Below are 21,483 nucleotides of genomic sequence, written 5' to 3'. Positions count from 1 at the left end.
AAAAATTATCTATATGGGTATCTAGTTTTTGATTTTTCTATAAAATTACACACATGTTTTTAAAAGACTGAAAAGAATTAAAAATGCACATCAGCTGATAACAGTGATAACGAAATATGGGAAGAAGCATCAAATATTTAATATACATTTACAAGTGAGGCCCTATCCCACGCCACCCCAATACAATGTTTAAGTTTCATTATCTAGAAAAATAAATCAACGACATTCAAGTTTTTTTACACTTATTCCTGAAAACCGTCCACGAGTATCTATTTGTGTTGTCAGGCCCGGACTGTCTCCAAATTTCATTATAATGCATTTTAACTGCATAATCATATGTATATTAAATCTAAGTCTATGAGCATATGGGAAATAAGCAAAAATGTGTTTTGAGCGAAAAAGAAAAACAGCAGGTTTCAGGTTATCTTTTTTATGTTTTAGGATAACAGGACGATATAAGTTTTCTTTTGTCAATATTGCCTTAACCAATCTGATGAGGACCAAATGTCCACATGGGAAGCAGATTTAACCTCTGAGGTCCTCTAAAAATGGGTATGTCAGCAAAAAGTATTTCCCTTTGACTCCTGAGTAATTAGAGATGGGCAAACGTACCCGAGGTAGACACTCATAAATAAGACTGTAAGTGTGGTAAAAGTCAATACACGGAACACCTGTATTCATACAAGGCATTCTCTCTAAAATGCATCTTCAACGAGATCCTACAAAATATATTTTCTATTTGTCAACTTATGGATACGAAACCCTGTCACACTGAAGAATACATCCTACTCTATTAGTATTTTTTGGTTCAAACTGATACAACATTATAGCCACGTAAAGCCAACATGATAGGACATGTAAAGCTTAAGTTTAAGTTGTGCGGGGGAAGTTCACCCTAGTAGAAGGAAAGGAAGTTCTCCCACACTATGAATAATAAATAGGTAAATAATTTACAATAGCATTATTATTTTAAAACCGTTAAAAGTCTTAGCGGTCGACCGATTGACCTTCAACTTGCGCGGGGCAGGTGTGCGAACAGTTATACAACTATTATCAGTCGTTTATTTATTTATTATTTGCCTGCAATGTTTGTTCCTCACACCTGTTGCTGATAGTGTCAAAAATAAACCAATGAAACTACACAGCATTTACAATAAGTTAATTCTTTGTTTTATTAACCATATGTCTTCATAATATTATAATATAGTGCCTTTAAAGAGTGAAGCGTTCTGAGACAAATTTAGCAGAGAATAAAACAGCATAATGCTATAATGATTCTCTTGAGAGAAATATATATTTCTGGGTTACATGTAAATTGTACGCATACCATTTCAGCGTAGCACAGTTCGCCGTGAGCTTTCTTATAGGAAAGAGATGACAGTATACTCTACGGTCATCTCTGTAACATATAAAAATACGCGTTGTTCTGTATTTATAATTTAATTACATACTTATTTATTTTCTACTGTCTCTCCCTTGTATTTCAGTAGTATTTATTACGAATTTTGTAAGTGTTTTAGGTACAAGTCGTTTTACAGGAAGCCAGGCGGGAACCGCGCCTATTTTCTTAGCCGATTTTCGCAAAATTAATGAATTCAAGAATAAAAACCTAACTTAACAAATAATCCAGTATACCGGCTATCTTCAAAATTTGTTTGCCGTTGGCTTCCTGTAAACCGACAAGGGCCGTGATTTATTTTGACATGAATTTTATGACAGTACTAAACGACTCGAAGAGGTTGGGCGGTCTTTAAGGTACGACCATATATTATTTCCGATACAACATTTCACGGTGAAGTGTGATATACGGAGAACTGCATACGTACAAATTTACGGACACGATGATTATCTTGGGAAAAAGATATATTTCTGAGAATATTTAAAAAAAAAATCGTTTCGATAAAGTTTAAACAAAGACTGTAATAAAAATACCTTTTCGTGAAATAGTTTTAGTGTTTTTGTGTCAGTAAATCCATTCATTTAAAATTAATTTAAAATTGCAATATTATAGTAAATGCGTTTAATGCGACTATTTTATTATACACGTGTCAAATCTGAATAATAATATTATAAAATCAAATGTAAATTAGTTGTTATCTTGCTCTATATATTAAAGGGAAAATATGCAATAATATTATAACAGTACCTACTTAATTAATATTCATCAATGTAAGTATTTGTATTATAGGTATTAGAATAATAATATTATCTTGTAGAAGAATTTCACAATATTATAATATTCATGTGTATAATGATCAACTTATTACGTACCTATCTAGATTCTAAACAAATATAAGTCATGCTAACAATCTAAAGCCCAATATAGTAATAATATATATCATCATGGCCCCCATAAGGGTGGGTAGTTGACAGGGCTCGAGGGTTGGCGGGTCGACCAGATAAATGTCATAAACACGCATCTTAAATTTGCTCTGATAATAAAAAAGTTGCCTGCGGCGCTATTTTACTTCGAGGGTTATTACCATTTTAAAATATGTATATGGTTGTGCGATGCTATTACACAACTCTATAATATTCTTTGTATTAAAAAATCGCTAAAAATACATAATTGTATTTGATCTCGAACGCCATTTGGAAAACGCCACAGTAGAGCATCAGACTGTCTAATATTAGCGATAGGTAGGGGGACCGCTTCAGGATGTGGGGGCCGTGATTATCATATCGAAACTAGGTATGCCAAATTTTATGTACGTCAGCTGGAAAGACGTGCAACATATTATTATATTAAGATTGTATATTTAAAAAAATTAGTACACCGGTTTAAAAAAAAAAGTATTTATAACTACATAATATTATATGCGGCATATTTAAAATATTTAAACACAAATGTTATTACTTATTAGCTATTTGGAAGTTAATAATTTTATTTACTATTTAATATATTTTAGTAGGTACCGATATAAAAAGTAGATACGATGTATAATAATGCTATGTAAAATGTATACTTAACACACCTGTTTATAGGTGTGTATTATTATTGTCTTGACATTTATATTTACTGTACAATCGATATAAATAATGTTGCTTTACAAATCAAATTAATTATAATGATTGTTGAATGTTAATAAATGCTTCGCTAATATAAATAAATTTATAGTACACTGGATAATAATATAAATAGTTACATTTTATAATGATTGATCGTACCTACTGGTTGAATTTTACGGTTACTTTGCAGATAATGGAAGTATGCATAAAATTGATAATATTATTATTAAGGATAAAAATATGTAAATACGTTAGTACAATACCTATACCTAGTTAAAATCAATTTAGATTATTTATATCACACAGTTAATTTAACTGTTCCAAAACAAAAGCTAGATAGTAATATAATATTCGATAAAAATGCATCAACTTTTCGGGTAAATACTTCACTGACACAAATAAATATCAATAAACAGCTTTTAATCTAAAAACGAGTTTATATAAAAAAACGCTTTCAAAACATAAATGAATTTTTATGCAATATTTTTGTCTTTATCAGAAAATTATAAGTATTACCCATGTCTGTACAATATGCATATATATGGATTATCTAGGTGAGTTTCCAAAGCTTGATAATGTTGCTATTACAGTACCTATGATGTTACTAAATAAATATCACCGTTCTAATAGCCATATAGAGGTAATGGTTAATATTTAAAAACTGGGACTTTTTTGTAATACTCTTTAGCAGAAGTCAGCAACCGTATTGCTACGAACGATGTAATACAATTTTTCAATGTATATATTATAATACGACGCAACATGTCACGTTTTTTTTCTTATTTCTGTATATCTGAATTGAGGATAGGTCTTATAATTGATAGCGTCTTATAAACTGTCTGTAAAACAATATTTTATAAGAAAACGCAGAGATGAACGACCCTGAGATAAAATGTGATTCAGAAAATTTTAAAGTAGTCCTCAGACTCTGGTAATTTTTATAGTCATTGTATGACTTTCATCTTCGCCAAGCATGATTAGTGAGGGCTGCGAGACTAATCACTGCGCTCCCAGAGATAGATATTCGGGTCTAGGACGATTTGGCGCCGGACAACTGGACGCAGCGCAATTTGAATATAAATAGACGTTAGGGTACTGATAGGTACTTTTAAAAAATATATTTAATATTAATATTTATATTTAAATTATTATATTATGGTTTAATAGTTGGTGAGGATTTAAATATGCACACTTAAATAATGATTTAATCATGCATATGTTTAAGTTCCAAAGAAAAAGAGTTTGTTTAATTTTATATAGGCATGGTAATTCTCAATCTGCAATAAAAAAAACATTATGCTAAGAGTAAAATGAATTTAAACTACTAAGTAGTAGATAGAAACTGATTAAAATTCCTCGTCTACGTTCTGTATACGTGTCTACGACAGTGCGGCGTCCAATTGTCCCGGCGTCCAGTTGTTCCATTCCCAGATATTGTTAGCAATGTGTTGGGTATTTTAATAGAGGCGATAATAAAACAGTTAAAAATATGTGTGCGTATGATTTCATAGTGAATCAATTATTGCTTATTGGGAAATTTGTAATTATCGAAAGTTCACTAGGTCTGGATATTAGATATGTTTGTAAAAAAAAACTAATAGAGACATCATGTCCTGAGAAAGTTTTTGAATTCAGGGATGATATAAAACGTCCATTTGCTACATATAATAATACTCCATAGTTCATACACAAGTTGGCACACATTTAACATATTTTGCTAGTATGGAATAGAATGATTTGTTGCTTCGTTTTCAAACATATTTATATTGCGTAATTACTCCATATTATATTATTATTGTGATAGTTGTTGCATTTTTTGTGTGTTCGTAAAAGCAATCAAAACAATTGACAATGATTACGATGACTGGCTAATTCGTAAGTTCGCTGCGACAACGCACTTCCCGCTTCATAGTGTCGAGGTATTTTTATTTTACTATCGTTTATGCAAATTAAATTGGACGATTCCGCAATGAAACAAAGAGCTGCGAACAATGGCGGCTGTGGTAAAATCAATGACACCTATTATATACACACTACATTGTCATAGCAACATTTAGAGACGTGAGATGTTACACATTATTTGATGATAGAATATTAGGCCCGTTTCAGACGGGACACCAGTGTCGCGCTCGATATAATATAGGAGGCCATTGTATTCGAATGAAGGGGCCTTCGTATTATGTTTATGAACGCCCCAGAGCTAATGAGTCAATTCATAATTTCGCGTTATAAATTAGAACATAAAACTGGCTGCGGTAATAAAAACAAGTGTATCGGCGGGTTGAGAATGTAGCGGCCGACGGAAAAGTGAACCAGACACGCGTTGACTCATTAGCTCCAGGGCGTTCATAAGCATAATACAAAGGCCTCCTATATTATATCGAGCGCGACACCGGTGTCCCGTCTGAAATGGGCCTTAGTATAAAATTTATTTGTTTTGATTCGCATTTCGGCGTGTTCATGTATTATGCTTATCTTTTGGGTGGCACACTGATTCCGTATCTAAATGCAGCTTTATTGATTTTCAAGAACTCACTTCGATTTATGCACTCCTTAAAAAATATTCCATTTGAATTGGACACATTCGAAAACAATTTGATAATTTCAGATATATACAATAAATATATTTTAAAATCGACAATTCCCCACAGAATTTATGCGTTTCGCTATATTACTATTGATTTTTACTATTGATCTGTCAAAAAATGGTATATTCGGCTGTTCGGACCTTCTAATCCTAATCATTTATTAACTGTCCGAACTACGATTTATAATTTAAATTCTGTATGAACAATTCATTTTATGCCTAACATATAGGTATTATATTAATAAATTATGGGAAAAGTTCACATGCGACCAAAATCCAACAAAAAATGTTGGTAGATATTATTTTGAACACAGTTTCACACAATATAATAATATAAGCGGGTTGCGGGTTCAAACCCTTGGCTAATGAAAAACAATGAATGTTATTTTTCTATGCATATTTCATCTGGTTCGAAGACTCAACGCGTTGGAGGAATGACTAACAGCAATTCCTTCTTAAAGGGTATGTTAATACAACCTCCTTTCTATAATGGAACATGGTCATTTAGTGTTTTATAAGTAGTGATCTGTAACTTCCAAAACCTACCAAAAGTATACGAAATAAACGTTTATAAACAAAATGTCTCAAATATAAAAAAATCGATTAATTAACATGATATAAATAAATACTTATTGCAGAATTTTATTTTGCTGATAATTATTACATAAAAAAATATGCTTGAAACACAAATAAACCGTTTGCTAATATTTTATTGTGGACTTGTATTCGGAAATATACGCTTTATTTATAGAATTGTCAGTTCGACTGGTAACATCGGCTACAAGAAATAATATTGTGATTCCTTGTTACTGAAAGTTTGAATTATCATACATCATAACATAATTGAGGTAGCTATTGAACTAGGTTATATTTCAAACGAAAACGAATAGGTAATCAATAAATTTGCTTTAAATTTAAATACAAACTCTTATATTCTGTAAAACTTCAAGATATAGGTCGTATGTATTTTCAAATTTTAGCATTTTTTGTTTTTGTCAGCGATTTTTTGAGGCCACTCGCTAAGTGTCCGCAAAAATAATTTTAATTTTTTAGGTCAAATTTGGCATTCACAAATCGGCACAGCTGATGTCGCAAACGTTTATATTTGAAAACAATTAAATTACGGCCTCGTTTATAAATGTCCCGTATGAAAAATAGGGACAAATAGAACAGCAATATATACAGAGTTATGTCAATTGTATGAATATAGTTTTGGTACGAACAAAGCAGACATATCAATGAACAATAGATTGTTATACTTACATGGCACGTATTTCGGGAAACAATATTCAATAAAAGTTTATTTTAAGCTTTTAACCCTAATCATTTTTTTTTTTTTTTATAATAACCATACCCTTGCTTTTTCGTACAAGGTGGTTGGGTGGGTTAGTTGCATTGATGTGGGGCTAATTAGGTGCCTCCATTTATATCTTTAATTTTCTTTATGGCCAGGATTAAATATTTTGTGTAGTGTTCTTGTGTTGTTCTATTGCTTAGTGCTTCGTGAGGCTTTTGGAGGTCAATTTCGTGATTATGTTGTCTACATCGAGTCCTGAGAGTCCATCGCTCCCTTTCTAGTATAGGGCAGTCGTTGATGACATGCCACACAGTTTGAGATGTGTTGCCGTCACATGGACAACAGTCGTCATCCCTCAATTTAAATCTTTTTAGATAAGCTCGCACCGATCCGTGGCCTGTTAGTATCTGTGTGAGTTCGTGTGATATTTTTAAGTTCCTGGCAAGAGTGATGGCACAGTTTATGTTTGGAATAAATTTCTGCGTTATTGATCCTGTGGCGGATGTTGTGTATCTGTGGTTCCATAGCTCTATGGTATCTTCGTTTAGTTTTTGTTTTGCGTAACTCAGAGGGAAGTGTGTATAGGTTAAAGGTCTTTTGTCTGTTGTGGCTTGTTTAGCGTATTTATCAGCTTCCTCGTTTTCGGCTATCCCTGTGTGACTTCTTATCCAGAAGAATCTGGGGTTTGTTCCTATCATTCGAAGCTGTGTTGACAGTGTTAAAATGTCTCTTACAAGTGGGTGTGTCGATGATGGGTTTTGGAGAGCTACCAGACTGGATTGGCTATCTGAGAATATGTTTACATAGTCGTGTCTGTGGAACTTTAATCTTTTGAGTGTCCACTCGAGAGATTCTCTGATAGCAAATATTTCTGCTTGGAAAACAGTGCAGTAGCTTTCGAGCTTAAATTTTCGGGGTGTTATTAATGTTCCATTTTCGTAGGCTACAAAAGCTGCCCCTACTTTGTTATCGATTAGACTGCCATCTGTGTAGATCTCCAATCCTGTGATGTGGTATTTTGTTTTAGTGTCTTCGTCAACTGTTCCTATGTGTTCTATATTTTCTAGATGTCTGTTACCAGGATGTGGAAGTTGTGTGTAGTGTATTTTGTTTTCGTATGTTCTGTCTGTAGGTAAGTGTCGGGGAAGTATGTGGCTTGTTTTAACTTGGTATATTCCTGTAAGTTCTTGTATTTTTATATCTATTGGCGCTATTCCTGCCAGGGCTTGTGCTGACGTTAGCGATATTGTGCGATATCCCTTGCAAATTGATATTGCGAAAGGTCTTTGCGCGGAATTCAGTCTTTTTTGGATCGACTTTCTGTGAGTTGCTTTATTCCAGACCGATGCCGCGTAAGTTAAGGTTGGCTCCACAGCTCCATGATATATAATTTTTAAAACTTCAGGAGACGCCCCCCAAGTGGCTCTTGCTGTTTTTAAAAAGAATTTTCCCATTTGAGCTGCTTTCTTACATATGTAGTCGACGTGTTTCGCCCAATTGATGTGCCTGTCTAGTATTATGCCAAGAATTTTAAAGGAATCGACCAACTCTTTCGGTTTTCCTTTCCACTGGATTTCTGGTGTTCGTATTTTCCTTTTGTTGATAAACATTATATTTGTCTTAATATCTGAGAAGGTTAGTTTTACGTCTTCACCCCATGAGTTTACTTTTTGAAGCACGCTATTGGTTTTTAATTCCAGTTCGTCGGTGTCTTTTGCTGCTATCAATATTAACACATCGTCAGCAAAGGCTTGTATGTATGTATTGTGGGGTAAGAGTATTGTTAATAGACTGTCTAAGGCGATATTCCATAGTGTTGGGCCACAAGTTGAGCCTTGGATGCAACCTTGGGTTTGGTCTTGTTTTATTTCTTCGTCTGCATACTTTAGTTTTACTTCCCTATCTTGTAGATAACTGCAAAACAGTTTGTACAAGTTAGGCGGTGTTGACTTGATTGCAAGGGCGTTTTTTATGTGTGGCCACCATGCGTTATCAAATGCACCTTGAATGTCTAGGGAAATTGCTAAACCCTAAAAATTGCTAAAAATTGCTGCCTGCTAAAAATTGCTGAACCCTAATCATTATCGCCAACAACGAATACCTTTTATAGAGTTTTCCCATATACTTTATCCATAATTTCGTTAAACGGGGTGAACAGTCCCCGGTAAAAAGATTCAGAGTGGTGCATTGCCAAAATGCTATCGTTTGCATTCCAATATGTATGTTATTTGACAGATAATTTATTTTTCTGCCTTTTGGAAACTCCGATAGTACAGGAAACTTCACCGTTTGTTATTCATCAAACGTGAAAAGTTTGTTGCGATTCACATGTTTTGCATGCTTTGTCGAACGTGTCTATGTCCATGAATGAATTCAACACAATAAATAGCTACCTAATTTTGTTCCAGCTAATCCACTGATTAAAGAAATAATACAGTTTTTGTTTTCTAAATAAATATTTCTTTATTTAATCATGCGTTTTAATAAAATTTGCGGTTTTTCCCTCCCCGTTCCTATTGTCCCCATTTTGCTGGTGAATAGGAACAGACCATAATTTTGGGTGGCGAGTGAATATTGAGTGTTCCCATTCACCAGCGTTTCTCCGAAAGGGTTACGTATCTGGGAGTAATTCTTGATGACAAGCTGTCTTTCGTTCACCATGCCAAGACGGCCGTCTCTAAGGCCAATTCGGCCTATCAGAGAATGGCCCGAATGGCAGGCAGCAATTGGGGACTTAAGCCTAGAGCCCTTAAGGTTGCATACGGCGCAATTTTCATGGGAATTGCCGGTTACGCCTCCAGCATTTGGCATTCCCGAGTAAACTCCTTAACTCTCGTGAGACGCGCACTACTAAGCGGGCAGCGACTTGCGCTGATCTCGCTTACCAAAGCCTACCGCACAACTTCTACTGACGCGCTTGCCGTACTCGCGGGGGTGCTACCCCTCGATCTGCACGTCCAAGTCAGAGGATCGATCACCCTCCTCTTGAGGGGGATCAGCACAACACTCGCCGGTGTCCATCTGACACCACCGCAGAGATCCGAGGACGTTCCTTACAGGAAGACTGTAAGTGACATTGTGTACAAGACCGCATTTGCGGCATGGCAGGCGAGGTGGACCGCCTCCCCCAAGGGGCGGCACACTTACCGTTTTTTTCCAGACGTATTCTGCAGGCACCAAACTAGAAGACTCCAACCTTCGCACTGGATTAGCCAGTTCCTCACCGGCCATGGCAACTTCGCCGCCAGACTCCACGAGTTTGGCTTGATAGTAGATGGGCCGGGTTGTACCTGCGGGCATGACCACCAAGATGTTGAACACATCCTCTGGGATTGCCCGCTTATGGAATTCGAACGAGCGGAGCTGTTTGCCAGGGTCCGTCCTCACACGGGCCCAATTGGTCATGGAGATCTGGTAGCAACCGAGGCCAACTTTGCGGCATTTGAGAAATTTGCAGTGTCGTATGGGGAGCGGGATAATCCCGACTCTTCTGTAGACTCATCCATTTCAATTCGTGACACTCAGTATGCGGGTACACAAAGCGCTTAACGTCAGCGGACAGCAGAGCCAGTCCAAAAAACAAAAAAATTTCTTTCTTAACTTTCTTCTTTAAGCACTACGGTGCATGGTTGCAGCATCAGTCCCGTGCGGCTCCGTCTCGGGACGGAATGAGCACTTAAAATCACTTCTTTCAGACACGTTTAAAGCGTCATAGAAAGCGGCCGTGCATATCCACGGTTGTGCATATATGACGGGTGGTGGTGGGCACTTTAAACTGTTCCCATTCACCAAAATATCCTGATGAATCGCAGACACAACTTTTGGCAGGCAAATTTAGCTTTTCAGGCATACAGCACAGGGTTTAAATTAAATATGAAATCTGAAAACGATCCTTTTCACCCCGTTTTACGGTAACATTTTATACAACAATATGATGCAACTATGTACAGATTATAACAGCCTTTCAACGCTGAAGTAATGTAATATTGTGACAACTGTCAAATATAATATAAATAATCGCATTACAGTGGTGTTTTGCAAATGGTGTTCGAGGTCAGATAAAATTCAGTGTATTTTTAGTGGTTTTTTAACGAAGTAAAATAGTATAACGAAGTAAAATAGTAATAATTTTCACCATTAGAGAAAATTTAAGATGTGTGTTTATCTCATTTATCTAGTCGACTCACCACGCCGGGCCCCCTGAGCCCGGGCCCCTAGGCTACAGCCCTGTTAGCCCCCTCTTTGTGGGGGCCATGGTTATAGATATAAAAACATAACAAATATTTTCTTATTAAGTGTAAGTCTTCGCCTCTGGCATATCCCCCCGTTGTTAAAATTTGATTTTGTAAGCTTTTTTTAATGTTCTGGATCCCAAAACCGGACGAAAATCTGACAGTGTATAAATAGATGAAGTTATTGACGCGATTATAATGTGGTCGCCACATACCAATTGACATAGTAAACATTTGAATTTCAAATGGTTGTCACTTAGTTGTTCGAAAACACAAGGTGTGTACAAATTATACAACGTTTATGTTATCAATTATAATTACTAACTATGTACATGAATACTGGTTTTGTATATGTATATTGAACTTTGTGTTAGGAATTCAAATTTAAAAACACTGAAAATATTGAAGACGAGTAGTTATTTCCTTCCGCTGTGAAGTCGTGATATCCTTTCCATCTCGATCCTTTACACGAGTCATTAGTATCGTGTTCTAATTCCACGTCTAACAAAATTCACATATTCATGTTTTTAATGTGTGTTTCTCCAGAGCAAGGATTCTATTGAACATGCAACTGACTGTATAGGTATATTATATACGAGAGGCTATCGAATGCCTGCGTACAATATGAATATATCCATTGCGAAGGGTGGAGGTAGGCTGTTAAGTTCCGATACAAATAGTTCACAAAAAACTTTGTCAGTCGTTCTTATTTGGTTTCAAAAATTAATTAAACCCTGCCTAAATCAAACCATAATAGTTTACGTATACTATGGGCGATCCAACAAAATTAGTGCACACTTTTTCAGTCAGACTTATTTGTATTCGTTCAATTAATAATATATATTACAGACAGTGTTGGTTAGTTTTTTAAAGTTCATTGCCCTACCTAACCAAACCATAATCGATAAACAATTAGTGTATGAGTTAATGACGTTATTTTAGATATTTTATAGATAAACGAATATTTGTTGACCATTATCTACTACGGCTTGGATCAGGCAGGGTTTATTAAATTTTAAGAACTAACAACCACTATGGACACATTTTAGTCTTAGTTCAATATAAACAAATACGTTTGACTGATAAAGTTCGGTGTGCACTATTTATATCGCATCTTTATAGCCTACCTCCACCCTTAGCCACTGGAATATATTATATACCTATCTAATAAATATATATTATATTATATGCATACTCATGCATTCAATTCAATGGTCTCTCGTACGACTAAAATATGTAAACAGTATTGACAAAATGTTTCTTTGAAATGATAATTTTTGTGTTCTTTTGAAATGGAAATATTATATTAAATGTTTGAAGTGCAATGATTTTGTGGTCATGGTGCGGGGCGAGTGTGGATAACTCTTTTGTTACCTCGACTGTAATGTGTGACACACGTCGCGGTGCAATGCACCCGACACCGACGCTTCCAGGGGCGTTTAGCCAATGCGCTAAATATCAACATTATCTATTGTTTTAGTTAGGATTTTTGTTATTTATGTAGAAACCTACTATGAATTTATAGAACACAAATTATTATCAATAGAGGTACTAAATAAATCGTGTTGAGAAAGTAAATCAAGCTTAGCAAGATGTAAAATATACAGAAAATTAATTACGTTAGGTTATCATTAAAATTATTCTAAAATTGAGTAGGTACTTATATAGTTACTAGAGTGTGATAATAACAAGTCAAACATTTGCAGTTTTGAGTTAAGTATGTGGAAATGCTTAGAATAACGGTATCTACTAGTTACAAAATGTAAGTAGGTACCTAAGAAGTGAAAATCTGTGATTATTTTAGAATGACAGTGATTATTATTCTTTAGAATTATACGTTAATCCTATGGAAATAGTTAATTTCGGCAAAATTCATGAATTCAAGAACCTAACCTAACCAAATCTTACCCAAACAATTAATCCAGTATATCAGTTATTTTCAAACTTCCACTAAACAGACATGAACCATATATTTTTTAGATAATCATAGAATTTCATTAAAATCTACAAAAATTAGATATACAGTAGAAGATTAAACCTGCCCAAAATCTTGTTTCTTAATTATTTCAGAACTATGCTTTTTGAGTTGTTATACTTTGGAACTGATATTGTACTGTACATTAATAACAAGAAGAAATCTTATTATTATAATTAGTGAGTCTAAAACGCGAGCACTAACTCTAAAATTGTATTTGAGCTTTATCAACTATGAGTACATACCGAAATTAACGTCAATACTGTGTTTTTAATAAATGTGTCCATACATATTTCTGAAAGTTCTGTCATTAAAATCATTTTTGTATATGTCGTAAAGTCGAAAGAATCATTTATAGCAAAACAGTACGAAAATGAATTAATAGTGATGAATGAATGTTTTTTTTTCTAGATAATAGTGAACTATTGTAACAGAACTTCGGTAACATTATGAGAGGACAATAGTACAGCATTCCCCACTTGTCCAAGGAAAGATCAACGGTTGACGCACCAGAGGACGATGCCGCATTTTGTGGCTCCGAGTAGCAGATGATATATCTACCAAAGATTGCACTGATGGTGACTGAACCCGATAAAATATGTATAACAAGAGGAAGTACATATTAGAATAGCAACGTAATACATATTATTCAAACTAATTTTGAGCGATCAAAACACTTTAAATATAAAAAATCATTTTGGATAAAGTTTGTTTTAAATCTTAAAATATCAGTGTTAGATGTTATTGTCATCATTGAGAGTTTCTGTTAGTGAGTCAGAGGTGTCAGGCGGTTGTACCAGGTAGATTTAGTAGAGGCAGGAGGTCACCTACCGGACGCGAGCATAACGCTATCGGTTGTGGCTCGCGTGGACTGTTACTGCCTCTCATTACCGCGAACGCAATAATTATGCCCTTTGTCTGATTTGTACTCTCCCGTTCCGCGTTGTCCTCTCTTTGTTAGACTAATTACGGGGATATAGGATTAGAAATGAGCATCGGAATTGATATTAAAACGCTAACCCGATTACGGTTTTATTGTCGTGAATTCAAATGAACCAACACAATGGACGACTTTTTTTGCCGTTGGTCAACTAAATCGCGCTCTCAATTTTAATAGAATTTATTTTTATACAGGATTTGCCAATATTTAGCATAAAATAGGCAAGGTATGTTTCGAATTTAAATCAAAGTACATAAATTGAAATTTACAAATTATAAATTCAAGACGTTCACAACTTGGCATGGGGGGGGGGGGAAACAAAAATATAATTAACATTATTAACAATATATATATTATGTACGTAATAAAACTGGAAATGTAAGTAGGTAAGTACACCGAATGAGCTAATTAATAAATTAATAATGGACTAAATATTTATCCGAAGCGATCTGGTTGAACACAGTTACAAACAATTGTTTTAAAACAAAACGATTTTTGTTAATTCTATTTTAATTAAGTTATTTACGTTGACATCTTAACAAAGTACCTATGTATCTACCATGTATACGCCAGTTTAATAAATAACACCGTTACTGGCATCCCAATTGGTGTTACCAATCACAGGTGAGTTCTGCATTTTGGGAGAATAAACAACTGATACTTCCGATTTCTAAGATAGTTATCAGGGATACACGTCATGTTAATACTATCAAAAATGGCAGAGTTCTCATTTACACCACGTATAAGATGGAAACAATACGTGGGAAATATAGATATTTTCAGACTACTATCTTATATGAACGCCAGCATATTTTTTGTTAATTATTTTGATATTTATTGAAATGCAGTATTATACGAAAAATGATTACTACTCAGGAGGTACAACACTTACGTAATCAGTGTGCTTTTAACAGTCGTATCAATAATTGGGTAACGTTAGTCTATTTTATATTCTAGCCATAATGTGTCATTTTATACAACACTTAATATATTCTGAATAATACGTAAATACCACAGTTTATACTAAACATAGCGACCTTTAAGCATCATGTGTTATAAAAGGAGATCTTTGTAATTAGCAGATTCACAAAGTCCACGTAAAAGGTATCAGAAAATACAGAAATGGATTTTGCCTCAACGTAAATAACTTTAGCATACCAAATCGTTATCAAAAATTATTTATTATTGCTACAAATCTAGTTAAAGACCAGTTTGGACAAAGGATAAATCGTTGAATGTTTATTAAGGCTCGATAGCAGTTAGTATTTTATCATTACACACGCAAAGAATGCTAATTAACATGCGTATATTGATTTATTTAGCATTTTTTTAAACTAAGCATTGCAGTGACCTTCTATAACGGTTGTGTTGATCTAAATATATCGATATGATTATTCATTAGAATTGTTTCATTGAGTATGGTAATGAACGTAATGATAAAACACCTGTCTAAAGTTATGTCAGTGTAAATTGTGAGTAGTGGTAGTAGGAGGGAGTATCTATCGACTTGGATTGATTTGGTAGTGATATAATCGGGTCAGAAATACTAAAATGGGATATGCAACGCATTAAAACAATGATCCAATACTTACGAATTGTTTTGATGTAGATTTAAATTACTAATTAATTAAGGTAATTAACTAATTATAGAGTACTTACGTAGTTAAAAATCTTCTTTCAAATACCTATAAAATAGCGCATGGCATGGAGACAGCAATATTGACTCTTATTAACCAGAAACGCGTGTAAACTGTCAAATTTTGTGGAATATATGAATTTGTGGATTGGGTTAATTTAAATATAATATTATTTTACTTATTCCAGATAGTATAATAAGAATCAAAACAGTTTTATCCGCTTCAATAAGAGATTATTAACTAATACAAAATAAAGTATAGATATAACAGTTATTTAATACAATTTTTAAACTTGAAATTATCTATTGAAAAAATGGATAATAAATAAATAAAAACGTAGAAATTCTCTGTTTAAAAAACAAATCAATTAAATTTACATATCTTCCTAAAAACATTTAATTTGTTTATTTATATTTAGGTACCTACTGCAATTTTATTTTTAAAATAGGTTAGTATAAATATAAATACTTAGCAGTGATATTATTGTATCAGTTGACAATGGTCTATAAGTAAACGAAACCAATCTTTATCATTATAAAACTTTGTAGAATATGTTGCTATTATAATTACATTGTGTTTTATTTTAATTAATGGTCTAATGATAATAGTATCCCCTACTTGCTTATTCCACAGATTATACGATAGGTACATATCATAATATATTCTAAAGCATCTTGATTAGGGAGTAGGTAGGTACAGTCCTGAGATCAGTATTCTCGACTCCAAGATTCATTTTTCATTTTACCTATTTTTGCTCCAAATATTTATTATCTTCTCAGTTATAACAATTCTGACTTGGTTCTTACAAAGGAAAATAATATCTAATCAATGATAATATATTAATTAATTAATTGCAAGTGCTAATGACTTTATTAATCCAGTTAGACCTGTAAATATGTCACTAAAGCCAGCTTGAATACAGTTCAAATGAAGATACATTACATTTACAACAATAATTTTATAAGAAGTTTGTAATGACATTTAATAAATTACATAAATTATGATAAAATTATGTATAAGAACGAGAATACGCCAAGTTAACGCGAATCGTGTCGAAGTACGTAATTTTGCATGGCATACAATTAGTATTAAATTATTGAAAATATGTTTTATGAGTGTGTACGTCGAAACAGTTGTAGTCTCACGGTATGTTAACGTAATCATCTCAAGCATCAGATTTACTGTTAGTACAAGCACGCATTTACCTTCAAACAGATAAAAATGGATAAATGCCTCATTGTCAGGCATGGAGTGGTATAAAATCAATAAAATGTTATCCGCAAAATATTTGTTTATATCGTTCAGTGATAGAATCAATACAATTTAGCGGTGAATTCCTGTCTTTTATCATACTTTTTATGTATTATGTACCATTAACATGAAATCATGTTATAATGTGTCCATTGTATGAATGTAGTTAACGAAAAATATTTTAAAACGTAACAATCGTCCAATCCACGTCATTCACTAACAGTGAAATGTAAACACTGCTACACACCATAATGCATGATTATTTATTTTATAAAACGCCCATAGATAGATCCAAAACTGAAGTTAAGGTTTGACGTAAGTAGGTATACAATATCATTCAAAACAGCAAAATTTCTCAACTAATATAGACTGGCCACTTCTGAGTTGTTCCAGCCAGCCGTTGGGCCTATCAGGCCGTCCAAACTGGTCGCCATAACGGTTAATTTTATTACATTTAGAAATATTCCGGCTACATACTACGAACGTGAATATCTTTTCAATTAGATTGTTCAGTAATTGTGTATTAGGTTTTGTTTATTACACATACACAAAGCACACTTGACTACGTGGTGACTTCAGAGTTGAGTAACTATACCTGAGATATGCTTATACATTAAAAATTCTAATGTTTCACATCCAAACGTAGTGTCGTGTGATACGTTCGATTAAGACCGTAAGGTTTGGTGGGGCCATTAGCCTATAATGGTCATCTTCAAAGAATATATTTTGATAGACAGTCCGGTCAAAGAAGTGTTGGAAAACCCAAGTTGGTGGTTAAATGGCGTTACCTAGGTCACAGATTTAATCGGAATCTTAGATTAAATCGCAATAGGAGTGACAGCAAGAGGACATCAGTGCCCACCCCGGACTCTTACCTCATGAGCGACGATGAAGTATGGAAGTAAGTTTTTATTTTATCCACGCTGATGAATACCTCACATATTTTAACAGTACTTACTAATTTATTTGTTATAATATGGTATAAAATAATAGTCCAAGTATAATCATATACGTGAGAAACAAATCGTTATGCCTCTGATGACAAGTCACTCTCAATTTGTTATATTATAGCGGCCAGATTCAGAGAAACATATTATTAAATTTATTACGTACTCCTCGATTCATCATTGTAAGCAAAATCACGATAAACCAATTTGAGTATACATTATTTTACACTTATTTTATAAAAGACAATAATTATTGAGACGTGTCTTGTCCATTGTTAATAATACGCGATTTATTGAAATAGTTCTTTTATTGTACCTACAACTTGGGCGAAAGATGCTAATAGCTTCATTTATAAAATAGCAGTGTAATAGAATACATGCAATAAACCAAATGTGGCCCAAATACACTATCATGGGTAGATAGTAAACTCCTTGAGACATGGGTTCTTTCAACCAATCTTGTCATGTGTGCTTCGGAGACCCTTCTTAGTATTTTCCTTTTAAATATATCTAGCTTCCTCTCATATTATTTGATAAGACCTAGCATTCCGATCCATGGGCTTAAAATGGGACTGATGAGGATATTGTAACGCATGATTAACGTTTTGAAAGGAGTCATGATCTGAAATATCTCAGTTAACCGTAATAGAATTTGGTTGGTAGTATAATTAGTATACTAACTTTTTGGCAGACATACTTTATTTATAATAAGTATACTTTTGCAATCGAGATTTGGGCACTCGTTGAAGGACATTCGGGTGCCTGAAATTACTGAAGGCTTTCAAGGTATGGCTGTAAGATGCGGTATAAATATATCTTGGGTTGATTACATTACCAATGAGGAGGTTTAAAGACTATCCAATAAGCCAAGAGAATGTCTTATAGCTACTAACAACCGCAGAAACGCTGAATATTCCGGCCACATTGTTCACAATGAGAAGTTTGATTTACTCCAGCCAGCTCATAATGCAGGACAAGTAGAGTATTTTATGCTTCATTACTATGCACTCCGGCTGCAGGATGAAAATTATGTAATATATTCTAAAAATATATATTTTTTAGATATTATCTGTATATTTATTTATTACTACATATTAATACAAGTAAATATCATTTGATCTAATTTTATGCGAGGTAATCAAGCAAAGAGGCGTATTGTATTAGTATAGTAAAGAGTACAATAAAGTGAAAAGTTATAAAACGTATAGGTACTATAGAAAAGAAAGGGCTATAGAAGCCTAGATAGAAACAGATTCTCTTGGCTATGTAACTTCTGAAGTGGCTAAATGTTCAAGACAATAAGGATCTGATACGATTGGCTCAGGATGGCACAATAAGAAGAATATTAGCCAAATTTATTTATGTTTCTGGTTAACGATATAAACGATTTTCTATCAGTATCTTTATCGAAATAATAAACATATTTAGAATTTATGTTTTAACCACATAGGTACAATGTGAATCTGGCAATGAAAGAATTCACGATGATCTGTTACCATCTTCCACTGCCGTGAGTTTATTTTATTCACGGATATCTTTACGCTGGCAATCAAAGCAATAATGCATGTAGGTAGTTTATGGGTACACAATGGCTTTCGCCTCCTTTGTCGTGTATTTTTTCATATGTAAAAGGTCTGAGTCGTGACTTTGCCGTGGCACAAAAAATATGCGTGGAAGGCACATTATACGAATCCGCGCGTACATAATCCTAAGTATAAGATGCGGACGAACCAAAATAATTATACTGACGCGGTGAAGATTATAATAAGATGTGAAGGTTGTGTTACTTCACCAAGCTTGTTGAGTCTCATTCAAGTATGTATAGAGTTTGCATAAATACGGAAAATATATTTGCGTTTAGGTATTTGTGAGTTTGAAAAAGGACGCATCGGTAGGTACCTATAATTTTCACATAACGTGATGTATTTATGTGTGAATGAAATATTATTTTAAAAATTGCAGTTTTCTGCAGTGATTATAAAATAATTATAAATTTTATTCACAGGCACCACTGATAATTTTATTCATAACAATATAAAACATTAAGTTTGATCTATTCTATTACTATTCAAATCGATCAAATTTAAAGTTTGGGTATATTATTAAATCAAAAGTGGAATTTAACAATCAAACCTCAAACTATTTATAAGTAGGTAAAATTTTTCGACTGCAGATAACTGTACATTTTTAACTTTTATACAACCAATTTGTAAGTAAGAAAGAAATTTGTTAATGCTTTTGAATGTTATACAAGTGAAATCTTACAAACTAAGTATTAAAAATTTCAAAGCAACTAAAAAAATATCATACCTACAAGGTAGGTAATTCAGAAAAAAATATGATAATAATCACAGTTTTGGCCGTCCAACTAGAATTTAAAAAAAACTAGAATTTACTAGATTAGCGAATTTAGCTTTTAATGGTCTTGAAAAATAGGTAGTATCTTAAAAATATGGTTTTATCTCATCCCACTTCTGACACTAATATATGTCAGGTTTTTATCACATAAAAGTTTAGAGCGTTGAAAATGGACAGTCTTTAATATAGTGCAAAGCATGATAGGGCGCGTGCTCACTAACATAATAATATGAGGAAAATGGTGGCGTCTTTGCTGTGTTTTAGACTGCTATACGTACTTGTTGGAAAGTTTGGGATATTATAATTGTATTTATTTCTAGATAGTTTAACGTAGTGAATTTAATACTTATAGATAGTATATTACTTCATGTAGGTATAAATCAAATGATGTTTTTCTAAGCTAGAATAATTATTCGATTCCAAGATATTTTTTTATAAATAATAATCTGAGTGATTTATCTTAATTCAAAGCGATATCAATATTTGAGTATATTGTACACATTTATTTTTATCTTATTTCATTTCCTGATGTATTAAAAAAAATGATTGCCATTCACCCGTCAATGTACACATACTGTGTGGCCCAATTGATAATAACAAAAATGGAATCGTATCATAGTTTAAAAATAACATTTTTCCAATTACCTATATATTATGTAGAAGTATCTATACTTATATGAAAAACATAATTAACCTTCTAATGTTTCCATCCGAATGTGGGATGACCAAATTACATTTTTCATATTTAACGGTATGATCATTACGCAATATACTAGCCAGTAAATGTATAATTAAATGAACATTAGTATACACAGATTGCAGTTTATTTACCCATATGTATGAATAAATATTTTATCTTCACCTACGTAAATTTAACATTCAACATTGAAATGTAGCATGCATGTAACAACATATGATTATTTATTTACTTCGTGGGCACAATCCGTTATTATATTCTGTGTTTCGAAATTTACGCAATGCGCTGACTTCTTTATTATCTTACGAGATGTAGCGCTTTAATCAAGTTTGACGCTTGACCGCGCGTTGAAATATTTTTTACGATTTTATTATTTTGTCCTTCTACGTGCGTGTACACTTCGAGAACATAGGAAAATATTTAGCTATTAACATAAAGTCAAAGGATTTAAACAATACTTACACATAATGAGCCTTTAATGTTATTTCTGTTATGATATTAGAAAATTTTCTAGAAAATCCGTGGAGCATGGTTAAATAATTGGTAAACGTTA

General features: G+C 33.4%; 1 protein-coding gene across 3 annotated transcripts in view; it reads right to left on the bottom strand.

The window, feature by feature from the left end:
- ovo (transcriptional regulator ovo) overlaps positions 1–21,483 on the bottom strand; it is a 67,029-nt gene that overhangs the window by 24,296 nt on the left and 21,250 nt on the right. Inside the window, exon 2 of one of the 3 annotated variants that reach the window (XM_085959240.1) lies at positions 21,272–21,328. The exons of the other annotated variants lie outside the window; for them this stretch is intronic. Coding sequence (XP_085815366.1) covers positions 21,272–21,328 — 57 coding nt within the window. The remainder of the gene's footprint in view (positions 1–21,271; positions 21,329–21,483) is intronic. 3 annotated transcript variants of the gene reach the window in all.

This window comes from Rhyacophila brunnea, unplaced genomic scaffold (genome assembly GCF_057557595.1).
Source record: "Rhyacophila brunnea isolate RB1 unplaced genomic scaffold, BYU_Rbru_1.0 scaffold_8, whole genome shotgun sequence".
Taxonomy (NCBI): Eukaryota; Metazoa; Arthropoda; class Insecta; order Trichoptera; family Rhyacophilidae; genus Rhyacophila; species Rhyacophila brunnea.
Note: the sequence above shows the minus strand (reverse complement) of the source record. Positions and strands in the feature narration are given on the sequence as shown.